Source organism: Chinchilla lanigera, unplaced genomic scaffold (assembly GCF_000276665.1).
Source record: "Chinchilla lanigera isolate Chin_1 unplaced genomic scaffold, ChiLan1.0 scaffold00021, whole genome shotgun sequence".
NCBI lineage: Eukaryota > Metazoa > Chordata > Mammalia > Rodentia > Chinchillidae > Chinchilla > Chinchilla lanigera.
Genome location: NW_004955422.1, coordinates 24,013,448 through 24,027,290, shown reverse-complemented (window position 1 = coordinate 24,027,290; position 13,843 = coordinate 24,013,448). Strand labels below are relative to the sequence as shown.

General features: G+C 37.2%; 1 protein-coding gene across 1 annotated transcript in view; it reads left to right on the top strand.

Annotated features, from left to right (window-relative positions):
• The window catches only part of Hiatl1 (hippocampus abundant transcript-like 1), a gene marked incomplete in the record, with an annotated part of 61,876 nt that overhangs the window by 34,708 nt on the left and 13,325 nt on the right, over nt 1–13,843 (top strand). Inside the window, 4 exon segments of the mRNA XM_013514003.1 lie at nt 192–254; nt 5,994–6,121; nt 8,623–8,737; nt 12,484–12,702. Coding sequence (XP_013369457.1) covers nt 192–254; nt 5,994–6,121; nt 8,623–8,737; nt 12,484–12,702 — 525 coding nt within the window.

Genomic DNA, 13,843 nt, shown 5'->3' with positions numbered 1-13,843 from the left:
TTGAACTCTTACCTTACTAGATTTCTGTCCTAATTACCTTTTCATCCCTTTAAGATTTCTCATTTCATTAATATTTTATAATTTTTCATTACACAGTTCATCTTATTTATGTGGCCTGCTGGTAATAGAGGCAGAAATCTTTCCCTTTAATTTGAATTGAACAGGTCTTGATGTCTGTTTATTTTTTGTAGGTTCTACATGAAACATTTCGTCAACATACATTCCTCATGAATGGTCTCATTCAAGGTGTAAAGGTAAGAACAATTTTTCTGTGGTTCATGATGAACCAAAGTAAGTGATCTTTAGTAATGTAACTGGAGATTTGAGTGGGTCTTAGTGAAACAGTTATTTTAACTTCTTGCGTTAGAGACTTAAATCTAAATTTTTATTTGGATTACCAAGATAAGAATAAAATGCAACACGAATATCTAAGGCATAGACTGGTTTACTGTTAAAAGCAGCATGAATACTTTATAGGCAGCCATTATGAAAACTTTGAACTGCTCTGCCTGCCAACAGAATGAGGATAAATACTACTGTCTTCCTCTTAGGTAGACTTTGAGACTGAGAAAGAAGGAAGCATCAGAATTTAGTTGGATATTTATTTAGCTTTTTGGCCAACCTAATGCTCAATTCATTACTTTCTGAGTTCTCAACCACTCAGTTTAAGCAGCCTTATTTAGCTCATTATTTTAATTTTAAAATATTTCAGAAGAGTTTATAAATATGGGGTTAAAATGTAACAGTATATTCTAGTATATTGACTTTAAAGTATATGCATATAGGGTCTTATTTAACTTAGATACTATCAATACTTGCATAATTAATAGTCTGTGCTGAACAACACACTTAAATTTAAATTATGCCCTAGTAGTTTGCTGTATTCCCAGAGACTTAGAAGGCTGAGTTAGGAAGATTACAAATTCATGGCCAGTTGGGGTAACTTTTTGAGACCCTGTCTCAAAATAAAATTAAAAAATAAGTGCTGGAAATATAGCTCAGTCCTCTTTTGAGTTCAGCTCCCAGTACAATACTGAAAAAGAAAATGTCAAAGGAGTATTATAGTTTCATTTGTAATAGTAAACATGGAAATAATTACAGTTAAAAGAAATACATTGTGGTACAGCCATATGATGTTTATACAAGCATTTAAAGAATACATTTTTGAAGACCATATAATGTGTGAAACAAACAGGATATAAAGACAGTTCCATTTTATTTTGATATATACATACGTACATACATACATATATGCAGGGGAAAATGATTTAGAAGGAGTCACCTAAAGCTTTTTTCTTTTAGCACATTGACTATATCGGTCCACTGTCTTCTGGCCTTCCAAGTTCCTGATAAGAATTGTGCCTGTCACCATATTGATGACCTTTACTATGTGTTGAGTCCCTACTCTTGTTTTTTCCATTACTTTATTACAGTTATCTTTCTGTGTTTTTATTATAATGTATATCAGGATAGGTCTCTGAGTTTATCTTGGTTCTTGGATGTTCATATTTATATCTTTCATCAAAATATGTGATTTTCAGGTGTTATTTATTTGAATATTGTCTATGCCCCTTCTTCCTCTCCGTCATGGACTCTGTGCATATTTTTGTTGGCTTGGTGGTGTCCTTTGAGTCCCTTAGGCTCTGTTCATTGTAGTCTTTTTCTTTTCTGTTCCTCAGGAGTAATTTCCATTATCCAGGTTCCAATTCACTGCTTCTGCCTGCTAAAATCTGCCTTTAAATCCTTCCAGTGAGTTTTTAAAATTTCAATTATTAACTTTTCAGTTCCAGGATTTCTCTAGGTTTTCTATTTATTGATATTTGCATTTAGCTCAGACATCATTTTCTTGATTTTTCTCACCTCTTCTTTTAGTTATTTGAGCATCTTTAAAATAGTACTCTAAAGTCTTTAAGAGCAGGGGAAGCTGGGCATCGCAGTACACCCAGAATGTGGGAGGTTGAGGCAGGAGGATCACCACAAGTGAGTTCAAGGCCAACCTGGGCTGCATAGCAAGACCCCGTCTCAAAAAAAAAAAAAAAAAGAGGGGAATAAGGGAGAGGTGAAGATAGGGGAGTGTAGGCAAAGTAATGGATAGAAGATATGATCAGAATATATATATATGAAAATACCATGATGAAACCTAGTACTTTGTAAAATTAATATGAAAATTAAAATATACTTAAAAATCTGTCGTATTTAATTTACAGTATACAGGTGTAATATATCTGTTGTCTGGCCTTTTTCAAGGACAATTTATTTTTGTTTTTTTTTAATGTATCATAGTTTTCTGTGTACATTGTGATTTTCTGTTGAAAACTTGAATCTAATAATGTGGTAAGTCTGAAGTCAGATCCTCTTCCTTCGTGTTTGCAGTTTTTTGTTATTATTTTTGTTTTTGTTGTTATAGCTTTACTCTGATCAAGGGATCCTCTTGAACTGTAAGTTTAAGGTATATTCTTAGCCCATACCTTCTCCTGGATATGCACAGTCACTTTATAATTACTCCTACGTGACCATTAATTCTGATATGTCAACTTCATTGGACTAAGAAACTAACAGATTAGTGAAGGACACTCCTGGTGTGTCTGGGTGGGTCAGGAGCCATGACCTTGGGTGCTATGTATGATCCCTTGCCTGTTAGTCTCTGGTACTGCTCCCCTGCTGTGCTTCCCCATTGCCATGAACTAAGCAGCTTTGCTTCACTTTCCCCTCCCACCTAGATGTTCCTGCCTTGGAACCTGCTATCCATGTACTGAATCTCCTGAAACTGAGCTAAATTAAACCTCTCCTCCTTTAAGTTGTGAGTGTCAGGTGTTGTGTCCAGCAGGAAAGCTGCACTTACTTTTGAATGTTCTAATCTTAATGCCTGTCTCCCACAAGAAAAAAATGAAAAAGAAAAAGGAAAGAGCATTAGCCCATTAAGTCCCCTAGAAATCACTTCAGCCAAAGTGAGAGAAGGAACAGCAGTGGCCTCTTTGCACCACTGATCAGAGCATAGAATCCTAGTATTTGGGGGAGAGTACTGACCTCTACCAGGTATGTAGAAGTTGTGCTGGGGACAATGCTCAGCTGCCTTCCGTGGGGTGGGAGGTAGCAAATGAGTACCTGCTACTAAGAGCTGAAATTGTACTTTAATTTTAGCACATGTGTATATATGTGTGTATGTCCTGGGGACTGAGCCCATGATCTGAACTGAGGTACATACCAAGAATTTTATTTTGAGACAGGGTCTCGCTAAGTTGCTCAGGCTAGGCTTGAACTTGTGAACTTCCTGCTTCAGTCTCCTGGAGTGCTGAGATTATAGGCATACGCCACCATGCCTGGCTGAAATTGTACTTTTCTGATGAAAGCCTTCCTTTCCCTGGAAGTTGTAAGCCTTTGATAGACTCCAGAATTACAAAATAGTTATATCAGTGAGTTTGTACTAGTGTAATCATTGTCTAGGTGGGCAGACAGATTCCATGTGCTTCCTATTTTGCCGTCTTCCCAGAAGTCTCCTCTTAATATGTTTTTACAAAGAAAGTACTTTAATTCTCAATGTTTTTGATATTGTTAACATTAGTGTACTGCAGGGCTGGAGATTTAGCTCAGCAGCACAGCGCCTGCCTGGCAAGTGTGAGGTCGTGAGTTCAATTCCCGGTACAAAAAAGAATTAGTGTACTGCCTGGGGATGTAGCACAGTGGTAGAACATTTGGCTTAGCATGAGTGAAGCTCTCTGTTCAATCCCTAGTACTATTAAAAAAAGAAAAAAATAGTGTGCTAAATAAATACTGTAATTTTTAAAAAATTTTACTAACCATTAGAAATGATCAGTAAAGGTAGAGAGCTTTGATAAAAATTCTAAAGGTCACTGAACAATCAGTATTTTTGGTTGATTGTTAAGATCACTTTGTAGGGTCATTTGATTTGAGGTGTGATTTGGTACCGGGAATCAAGCTCAGGACCTTGTGCTTGCCAGGCAGGTGCTTGTACCACTGAGCTATATCCCCAGCCCTTGCAGAGTTATTTGATGATGTTACACTGCCATATAAAGGAAGGTGGTTTGTGTTGTTTGTAGTGACAACATCCTCTCGTGTGACATTACCATAATTCACTCACCTACTTCTCTTACAGATGATTTTCAAAAATAAATCTTGCCCTACATTTCTTATTATTTCCAAAAAATAGTTATAAGATATAAGCAGTTTGGACATTTTCCAGGGTCTTCCATACATACTGTCACACTGTCTTGTGGAGCACTTTTGCCATTGCACACTCCCAGCAGCATTAGGTAATGACTGTCTCACCGTGCTGTCATGCAGGTGATGCTTTTCAGGCATTTACCAATTTGATAGCTTGAAAATTATGTCTATTTTATCTGTATTTCTTTGATTATAAATGAGGCTGTGTCTAGTACTTAAGTGGCTATTGTTGTGACATACAGATTTCATATTTGTAAATTCACCTACTCACAAAGTTCACTTCAGCCCCCAAAATCAATTCCTGAAGTGCCTTTGTGGTCATTCACAGACATGTGCAGAGCAGGGGAAACTGAGTTGCTTGATGTGTGTTTCCAGCCGAGGCTGAGCAAGACCACACTATACTCTGTCCTTGTTTCCCTTGGGAGCAGTGGCTCTGTATTTACTCCTTTAGTGTTTGTTCCAGTAGCTAAATGATGAGATGGGGGAAGATCTGTTTCATGCTCCTGATCAGAAAGAAGGATTGCAGTTTACTGGGTTCAAGTGTGGAAAGGGTTGCAAGGACTGGAGCAAAGGCACAGAGGCATATGGTATGTTCAGAAAACTGCTAATACTGAATATAGGAGGTATATCAGGGGACAGATTCTAGTGAGTTCTATTTGTATGCTGTACAGAGGAATTTTCCAAAAAATACTGCTAAGAACATTCAGATATAAGAAAGTAAAGAATAATATATGTCTATCCACTCTTGTCTCACCTGTCTGTTCCCTCAGTAGTTATCTGTAGTACTGATGTGGAAGTGGCCAGCAGGGACTGGTAAATAATGGGCGAGTAGAAGATATGAGTTTGCATCTGGATGGTATATCTGTCTCAAACTGTCCTGCGCTTAGTGTCAGCCCTGTTGTTAAAGTGAGATGATTTTCTTTTCAAACTCACCAAACGGAATAACTTTTACTTTGATTGACTAAAAATCTGCTTTTGGTTTTCACATTTTGCATATGCACACTCATCCTTTTTACCCCTGTAAAGCTTCTTGAAGTATAGTAGTTCATTCAGGATCCCCTGCTCCAGTTAATACTGAGCCCTGCATAGAGCAGATGGGAAACATGTACTCTTGCCAAGTGCTTGGTGTATGTTTCCATCTTAGGTCTACTCATTTATATTTCACAGCATTTCTTTTCTAGTTTTTCTGCAAAACAAGCTATTTTACTCCTTTTCTAATAGCATGTTTTAAAAAATACATTTTTAAAAAAATAATAGTTTGTAGCCAGCCGTAGTGGCACATGCCTGTGACTGCAATACTTACTAGCTTGAAGTAGAAAGGTAGCATTTTCAAGGCCAGCCTAGGATACATAGCAAAACCCTATCTCACAAAACAAAATAATAACCATAATGTTAAGCGAAATAAAGCAAACTCAGAAATTTAAATATTGCATGCTTTCTCTTATATGAGAAACCCAAAATAAAAAGCAAAACACAGTAAATAACAGATAATAGGAAGTAGGGAGATCTTTTTCAGGTGGGAAGGGGAACAAGAGATGGAGGGAGGAGGGAAAGAAGAAAAAGGGATAAAAAAGAGAAATGAATTGTAATGTACAGCTCTTCACAATGTAATCATTGTGTACTACAAACATGTACTAGTAACATTTTAAAAAATAATGCAAAAAAAACCCCAAATAATAGTTTGTATTTGTTTCAAATTATTCTCGTTTGGGGCCAATAAAATGATTGGCACTAGTGCATCTAGAGAATAAGAAATAAAGGTAATGCAGAGGTTGCATCCTAATCTAACCTTGGCTTTGTTTCTCTTTTAGGGCCTGCTGTCTTTTCTGAGTGCCCCGCTCATAGGCGCTCTCTCTGATGTGTGGGGAAGGAAGCCTTTTCTTCTTGGCACAGTTTTCTTCACCTGCTTCCCTATTCCCCTGATGAGGATCAACCCATGGTGAGCAGCTCAGCCTTGCACTGTTGTACCAGTCTGTTGTAGGTCACATGTAAATAGTACAGATTGAACAGCCCTTATCCAGTATCTGACATGTTCTAAAATCCAAAACTTTTCAAGCACTGACGTGAAAGTCTGATCATTCAGTGTATAAAAACTGCTTCATGCACAAAGTTATTTAAAATTATTTAAATAAAATGTTGCATCATGTAACCATCAGCCCATGTGTATAATGTGTGTGTGAAACAGAATGAATTTCTGTTTAGATTTCAGTCCCACTCCAGAGATACATCATTACATATTATGCATTTGTGCTTTTACTTGATCTCTTTGGTGATACAGAAAGCCAGTTTGGGCATTTTATAAATGGGGAAAGAAGGTATAACGAAATTAAGTCTCATAAATTAGTTAGATGAGGAAATAAAAATAAAAGATGTTTTAAGGCAGCTTTTGTTGCCATGTTGTCGTTTATAGGAGTTCAGTACTGGGAGAGATTCTTGTCCTCACCGCGGGTCTGTTGACTTTAAATGTATTGTTTTTGTCAGCTCATTGGGATACTGAAGCGAACATAGTTTATATCATAATAGGCAAGAGTCCCTTTTGTGTATACTATTAGTAGGACTGACAGCCTACTCTAAATTATAATAGGAATTTGAATTTACTGAATTTGAGTTCATTTTTTCTCTTCAGTGTGATATATCTGGAGAGCATATTTCACCTGTAACCAAAGTCAATTAATTTAAGGTAGAAGGGTTGAACTTAATACACGAGCTTAGTAGTTTTTTCTGGAGGCCAGAGGATAGTGGTTTGGCCAGTATTTCTGTTGCTCACATGTTGCTCCTTGGTGAATATGCAGCAGTTTATTTTTGCCCCTTGCTGTGTTGGGAACTGAGCGTAGGCTTGTGTATGCTAGGCAACTGCCTCTCTTCTGAGCTACATCTTCAGTTTTGTTTTGCTTTTTAATGCTATTAATTTTCTGGTTTTGATTTATGTAAAAATGTTTTCATGTAATTATGACTAGGAATTTCATGTCAACATTTACCATGTTATAAATTTGTAGGGTATCCATAATCTTTGTATTTTCAGTTTTTAGATAATGAACTTTATGTTCAAGAACATACCATGCTTAGGGTACTTTTTAAAATGCTTTTTACTAGCTTACAATTTTAGTACATTTGTTAAACTTGTACATCTGTTGATAAATTTTATTCATATACATTGTATTCTTTTTGTTCTATCACCAAATGGGCTGTGGTTTTCTAAGTATATTGATGTCATCTGTAAATAATTTTACCTTTTTCCTTCTACTTTTTATGCTTCTGCCTACCTTTGTTACTTGTACTGACTAATGAATAATGTTAAATAAAAGTGATGGTTATAAAGGGCATGTATATGGAGTGTGTTGTGTTTCATCATTAGACCTTAGGTTAGTTTTTGTGTTGAAAAGTACTCATTCTTATTTTATGCAGGTATTTTCTTGTTCAAAATCAAGATTTTATTAGATGGCTTTTCAGCATGGAGATTACTTGCCTTTTTTCCTTATGAACTATTAGTATCATGAATGTATTAGTAAATTTTCTGAATCTACTTTTTGTTCTATAAGATTTTGTTTGCTATTTTATTTATTTATTATGTATTTACTGGCTATTATATTTTTATTAGTATTTTGGGTTTTTAAATTTAATTTATTGGTACATTTTAGCTAGATATAATGATCACATTCATCATAGGTAATTTGTACCTATACATGATATATCTTGATTCTTTTGTTCCCCATTTCCCTACCCTCCTTTCAACCCCTCTTCCCTTCCTAATTTACAAAAGCTTTGTTTCCATTTTTTCCTTCTTTCTTCATTTTTTTCTTTTCTCTTCCTATTTTCAATAGGTCTTTTTAAAGTATCTGTATATAATAGGATTATTAAATCTTAACTGTATAAACTTTCTGTTACACTTTTTGCTTTTATTTAGTTTTTGGGTGTCTTGTTTTATTTTGTTTTGTTTCTGCCACTCAGCCTGTTCCTCCCCTCTTACTCCTCTCAAGGGAGAAGAGCAGTCATCAGGGGCAAATCACAGTTTTAGCAAAGCAACACCGAGTGCCGGCTTCGTGCTTTTTGTGTAGATTTTTAAAAATCATTTGTTGTGTATGTCTTTTTCTTAGCTATAGCTAGGAAATTTGAAAAGATTTCACTCAATTGGTTACCTTTAAAATTACAATTGTACCTAAAACTGAACTTTTATTTAACTGCCTTATTTGTCCCTTTTTCTCTCTTTAATTCTTATTTTTTTGACATATGTACCCTTTGAGCAGTGACAAAGTTAATGTTTCTATTTTTTTCTCCCTATCTTGACTTTTGATTTCTTCCGTCTTTAAGTATACTGTACTTACATATACTTCTGTATTTACTTACTTCTTGGTTTGTAGTCCTTACATGATATATTTGGGTCTGATCATAAAACTGAACATACACTGCCTCTTTCTTGACTAATTAAAATCTTTTTTATAGGTGGTATTTTGCGATGATTTCTGTATCTGGAGTCTTCTCAGTTACGTTCTCTGTGATATTTGCCTATGTAGCTGATATTACTCAGGAGCATGAACGAAGTACTGCTTACGGATGGGTAAGAGATGTACTGCTTTTTCAAAAGTGGAGCAGTAATTGCCATTCTATTAATTACCAGAAAGTAAGATTTAAAATAATACCATAAACAGAATTAGTAAGGTGTTAGAACCTCAGCAATCTATTGTTAATAGAATTGTTAATTCTATTGCTGGTGTGTGTCAGGCTCTCACTTAGGACTTAGTACAGTACTGTAGAAAAAAGACCTTTATTGGTTCAGCAAGTAATTATTAAATAAGTAACCCAAGGTATAGGAGATTTTGAAAATATGATATTAGATTATTATTCGATAGTTTCTCTCAAATAAGGTGGTTTGAGGAAAATATAGCATGTATATGTGGGCTCATGTTCTGTGCCTGGACCACCTCCTACATGTTAGTGTGTGTTGTCCTTTTTCTTAAATTCTTCTGTGTTTGAAAATGTTCACAATAAAATGGTGGAAGAAGAAACATGATCTGCAGGCCTGTGGAGAGTAATAGATTGGAGAAAGATGAATGCTAGAAACCTAGGTGGTTTCTTGCCTTCCCTGGGTCTTCCTTTTTTCTTCTAAGTCACAATTTCCTGGAATGGGATTAAGTATCATTTAGTGTTGGCCAAATGAGTAACTTCATGAACCAACAGTGGACACAGCTGAGTAAATTACTGCTATTCCACAAAACGACGATTTTTACTTCATTGATTTTAGACATTAGTAGTTTGAAAATTCAACCCACCTTCCATTTGGACTCCTACCTACTCTTTAGCCCTGCTTCCTTCCCTTCTCCCACAGATGTCTTCTGTGCCCCATGTTAGCGTGAGGACATCTGCAGAGAGCTGTGTAAGGCAAAGGGAGAAGCTAATGGGAAGGCTTCAAGGAAGGGTTCAGAGAAAGCAAGATACTCAAAGTGAGCCATGAGGGATGGTCACCAGAGCAGGGAGGAGTCCCAGGAGCACACTTATCACACTAGTGTACTGTACTTTTCTTTCCACCATGGAAAGTGCCTGTGGAGATACGCATTCCCCTGTAATTTTACTAGATTTTTTAAAATTTTCTAACATAACATGAAAACATAAAAGTTGTATATATTAATGTGAAGTACTATGTAATATTTTGATGCATATATAAATTGCATAATGTATAAGTCAAGTTAAACATATTTATTGCCTTAGGAGGTTATACTTTCGTCATTCTTTGGTGAAATTTTTATTACATGTTTGTTCCTTGCTTTCATCAAAACCATTCACAAAGCTGCTGTGCTGACAAGAACTGCTTTAGGAAAGATTTCTGAGTCATCAGAAGTGGCAATGACTTAATTACTCTCTAGCTCACCTCTTCATCATAAAACCACAAGTGGGATTATTGCCCACTCACAGAGCGCTGAGACAGATCCGTGTGCACACATCCTAGCTGAGACAGTGTGCTGCCAGTGCTCACAGCCAAGCTCCAGCAAGTACAGCGAATAGGCTATGAATCAGGGCCAGGACCTGGGCCTGTGACTGACTACCATGATATTCACCCCTTGCAGCCTGTCTTACAGAGATAGGAGAGCTTATTGCCAATTACTTCCATGATTGGTCAGTCAAGTTCTAAAGGGCATTTTGAGACCCATTAAAGAGCAACATATAAAATGCACCTTCCTTACTGAAATTCCTCTTATAAGCCAAGAAAGTGGTAATTCTCTTAGGACCACAGCAGTGGATAGTCCTGTTAGTAACTAAGCTAACACTCACTGGGAAACTGTTGTGGTGAAGTCATCCTTTTAGTTTCCAGAGTCCTGTTGAATGTTAAATGAAAGAGGGACTTAGATTTTTTTAAAAACTACATAGGCTCATAAGTTTTAAGAAAGATATAATACTTCGCATAGCTGCGTGGAATCATAGATCTTATAGTAGCTGAGGACACTGCAGCATTTCTCCTTCACCCTGATGTAGCTACTCTAGTACTCCCATAGCACCAGAGAGTGCAGCACTGCTCCCTTACCATTTGCATGTTATTGCAATTTACAGTGCTGTTCTGATTGCCTTGACCTTCTCAAAGTGGGAAAACCTGAAGGACAGGAGTTTTGTTATCTTCTTCATTTGGATAGTAGGTACTAGATAAATAATGAAGGAATTTTTATTCCCCCAACTTAGAATTCTCTATATTCCCTCCCTCCCTCCCTCTGTCTCTTGAATGTATTTGGTTTTTGCAGTATTTCTAGTGTAATACCAATCTCAGCTATTCGGCCTTCGCACTGAGAGATACACACACACACACACACACACACACACACACACACTAGCCAGGGGTTGGGGGTGCATGCTCCTATACTGGGGATTGAATCCAGTGCCTTTTCACTGAGCTATAGCCCCTGTTTTTTGTTTTGTTTAGTTGGGATCAGGGTCTTACTGTGTAGTCCAGTTTTTTGTTTTGTTTAGTTGGGGTCAGGATCTTACTGTGTAGTCCAGGGTGGCCTTGAATTCACGGCAGTCCTCTTGCCTCAACCTCCCAAGTGCCAGGATTATAGGTGTGCACTACCACATCTGGTAGGGTTTGTTTTTTGGTTTTTTGTGGGTTTTTTTTTTGTCTTTTTGAGACAGGGTCTTGCTACACAGTTCACACTGGCCTTGAGCTCACTTTGTAGCCCAGGCTGGTCTCGAACTTGCAAGGATCCTCCTGCCTCTGCCTCCTGAGTGCTGGGATTATAGGCGTGTGCCACCACGTCCGGCAGGGTTTGTTATTCTGAAATCAGGATCTCACTAAGTTGCCCAGGCTGGGCTGAAACTTGTGACCCTCTTGCTTCAGTCCCCCAGAGTGCTGGGATTACAGGTATGTGCCCCTCTGCCCAACTGATACATTGTATCTTTATGTTCATTGAGGGGATAACATGATAGAAGAATGTCATTGGTTTGCTGTGAATCAGAATTATAATCATAGATAATGCTTTAGTTTTTCTGTGAGTATGTCTTAGAAATTCAGGTAACTTACGGTATGATATGCTTTTGTTTATAATTTGGATATTGCCCACTACGCTTTTGAGTATTCACATTGCATTCTAAAAGGTAGGAATATTGGTGTGTTAGGCGAAGAGGCTTAGCAGTGTGGCTTCAGGTTGCGCATGCTGTGCACTGGCTCTGTGGTCTGGATAGCAGCCATGAGGTGATGGTGCTCTAGTAAGAAAGCTTCAGCCTGTCTCTCAACAAATCATTTCATTTTTTTAAAAAAGTTACAGCTGTTTTCTCTTTATAGGAATATTAGGGTCCCTTCCCTACCCCATTCAGAGCTAATGAAATGGTCACCAAATTATAAAATGGTGAAACAGTACAGTGTTTGTGGAAGATGACTCATTCAGGACCCTTGAGAAATTTGTAGTTTTTATCATCAGTTCTGCAGAGATTGTTTTTATACCCTTCTCAGCACATTTCCATTTCCCAATTAAAGAAGACCAAGGAGTGAATATTTTATTTATGGAGAAAGATTTCAAATTTTTAGTTTCTATTATTATTATTTTTTATTGCCACAAATCTCCATAATATCTCCAGTCAGTTAAAAAGTTTGTGAACAAATTCTTAAACAGAATTACTTCAGTTCTCTTTCTTCCTTAAAAATTTGTGTGAAACATACTTCTTTTGTCTTGTTTAAAACTAGGGAAGGATGTACCTGCAGACCCTGGGTAAGGGTGTTCTCCCACAGGTGTATGCCTGTAGCGGTGGGAACCTGGATAAGAATATGCTTTCTCCACAGATGTTCGGCTGTGGGACCCTGAGTGACAGTGTGCTTTTCCTCAGGTCTCAGCCACCTTTGCAGCTAGTCTGGTCAGCAGCCCAGCCATTGGAGCATACCTTTCTGCTCGTTATGGAGACAGTCTTGTGGTGTTGGTAGCCACAGTGGTGGCTCTTCTGGACATCTGTTTCATCTTGGTGGCTGTTCCAGAATCTTTGCCAGAGAAAATAAGACCAGTTTCCTGGGGAGCTCAGATTTCTTGGAAACAAGCAGACCCTTTTGCGGTAAGTGAAAATGTTGACTTTGTAATACCTTTATGACAGTAAAAGAATATACATGTGGCTTCATGGATGCCAGCTGTTGATGCATTTTCTTTCCAGTAAAAATAGAAAAATGTTAATCACAAGTAAGGGCCTGGGATAGTCTGTGTACCAGGAAATGTACTGACTTGGTACTTAAGCCTAGCACATTATAGGGAAATGAGAGAAAGTAATTGTCCACTTAATCTCTAATGATAGTTTGGGAAGGAATTTCTCTTTGCTTGGCTGTTTTTATCATTTTTTTTTAAATAAAATATTGCAGGTGGGTATTTAAAGTGAGTTCACCTTAATTCAAAAAAGATAAATGCATTCAGCCTAATTAGTTATTTTCTAAGTTGTCAGTATATATCCACGTTGGCCAGATGCCTTGAACTTACGTTGTATAGACTACACAGATTCTTTGTTTTCTACATCTTTTTTTGGAAGGGACTATACAGGAGTGTGTCACTAACAACCAGGAAAAGTGCTGACAAAAATTATCTCTCATCAGCTTTCCCTCTCAACTCTGATGTAGCTCAAAATTATTCTTGAAATAAGCACGGGGGGGGGGGCAAAAAAAGAACCAGAGACGAGTTTTGCTTTTGTCTCCCAAGTTTACCTTTTGGGGAAAATGCATATAAGAAAAATAATTGATCAGAAAAATATTTTAAATGTCCCCCAAGGGCATGACCTGGAGACACTGCCTGTGTTTTTCTACCAAAGTGTCAAATAGTAAGAGAGGTGTTTGGGGAAGGAAGCAAGAGTGGGCCTACAGGGCCAGCTGGCAATGCTTCCCGCCTTTTTATCATGTAGGGCTCAAATCACAGGTAGAAACTTCTCTGTGAAGTGGAACTTGCAGTTAGCATGTTAATGAACTAGTCTGCTGTCTGGTGTGTAGCAAGATCTGAAAAGGCATTAGCTCTTTTTGCTATTATGTAAAGTTTGTAGGATGATGACCTAGAAGCCGTGCAGCACCTTCCACTTCTCAGTAATTGTGTACTTTTGGGTTTTGTTCAGTAATCGTATGTAAATAAGGATTCTTAAAAAGAGTAGTGATGTTTAAAATATTCTTACTAGTGTGGAGCATACTTTGTTTTTTTTTTTTTTATTTTTATTTTTTATTTTT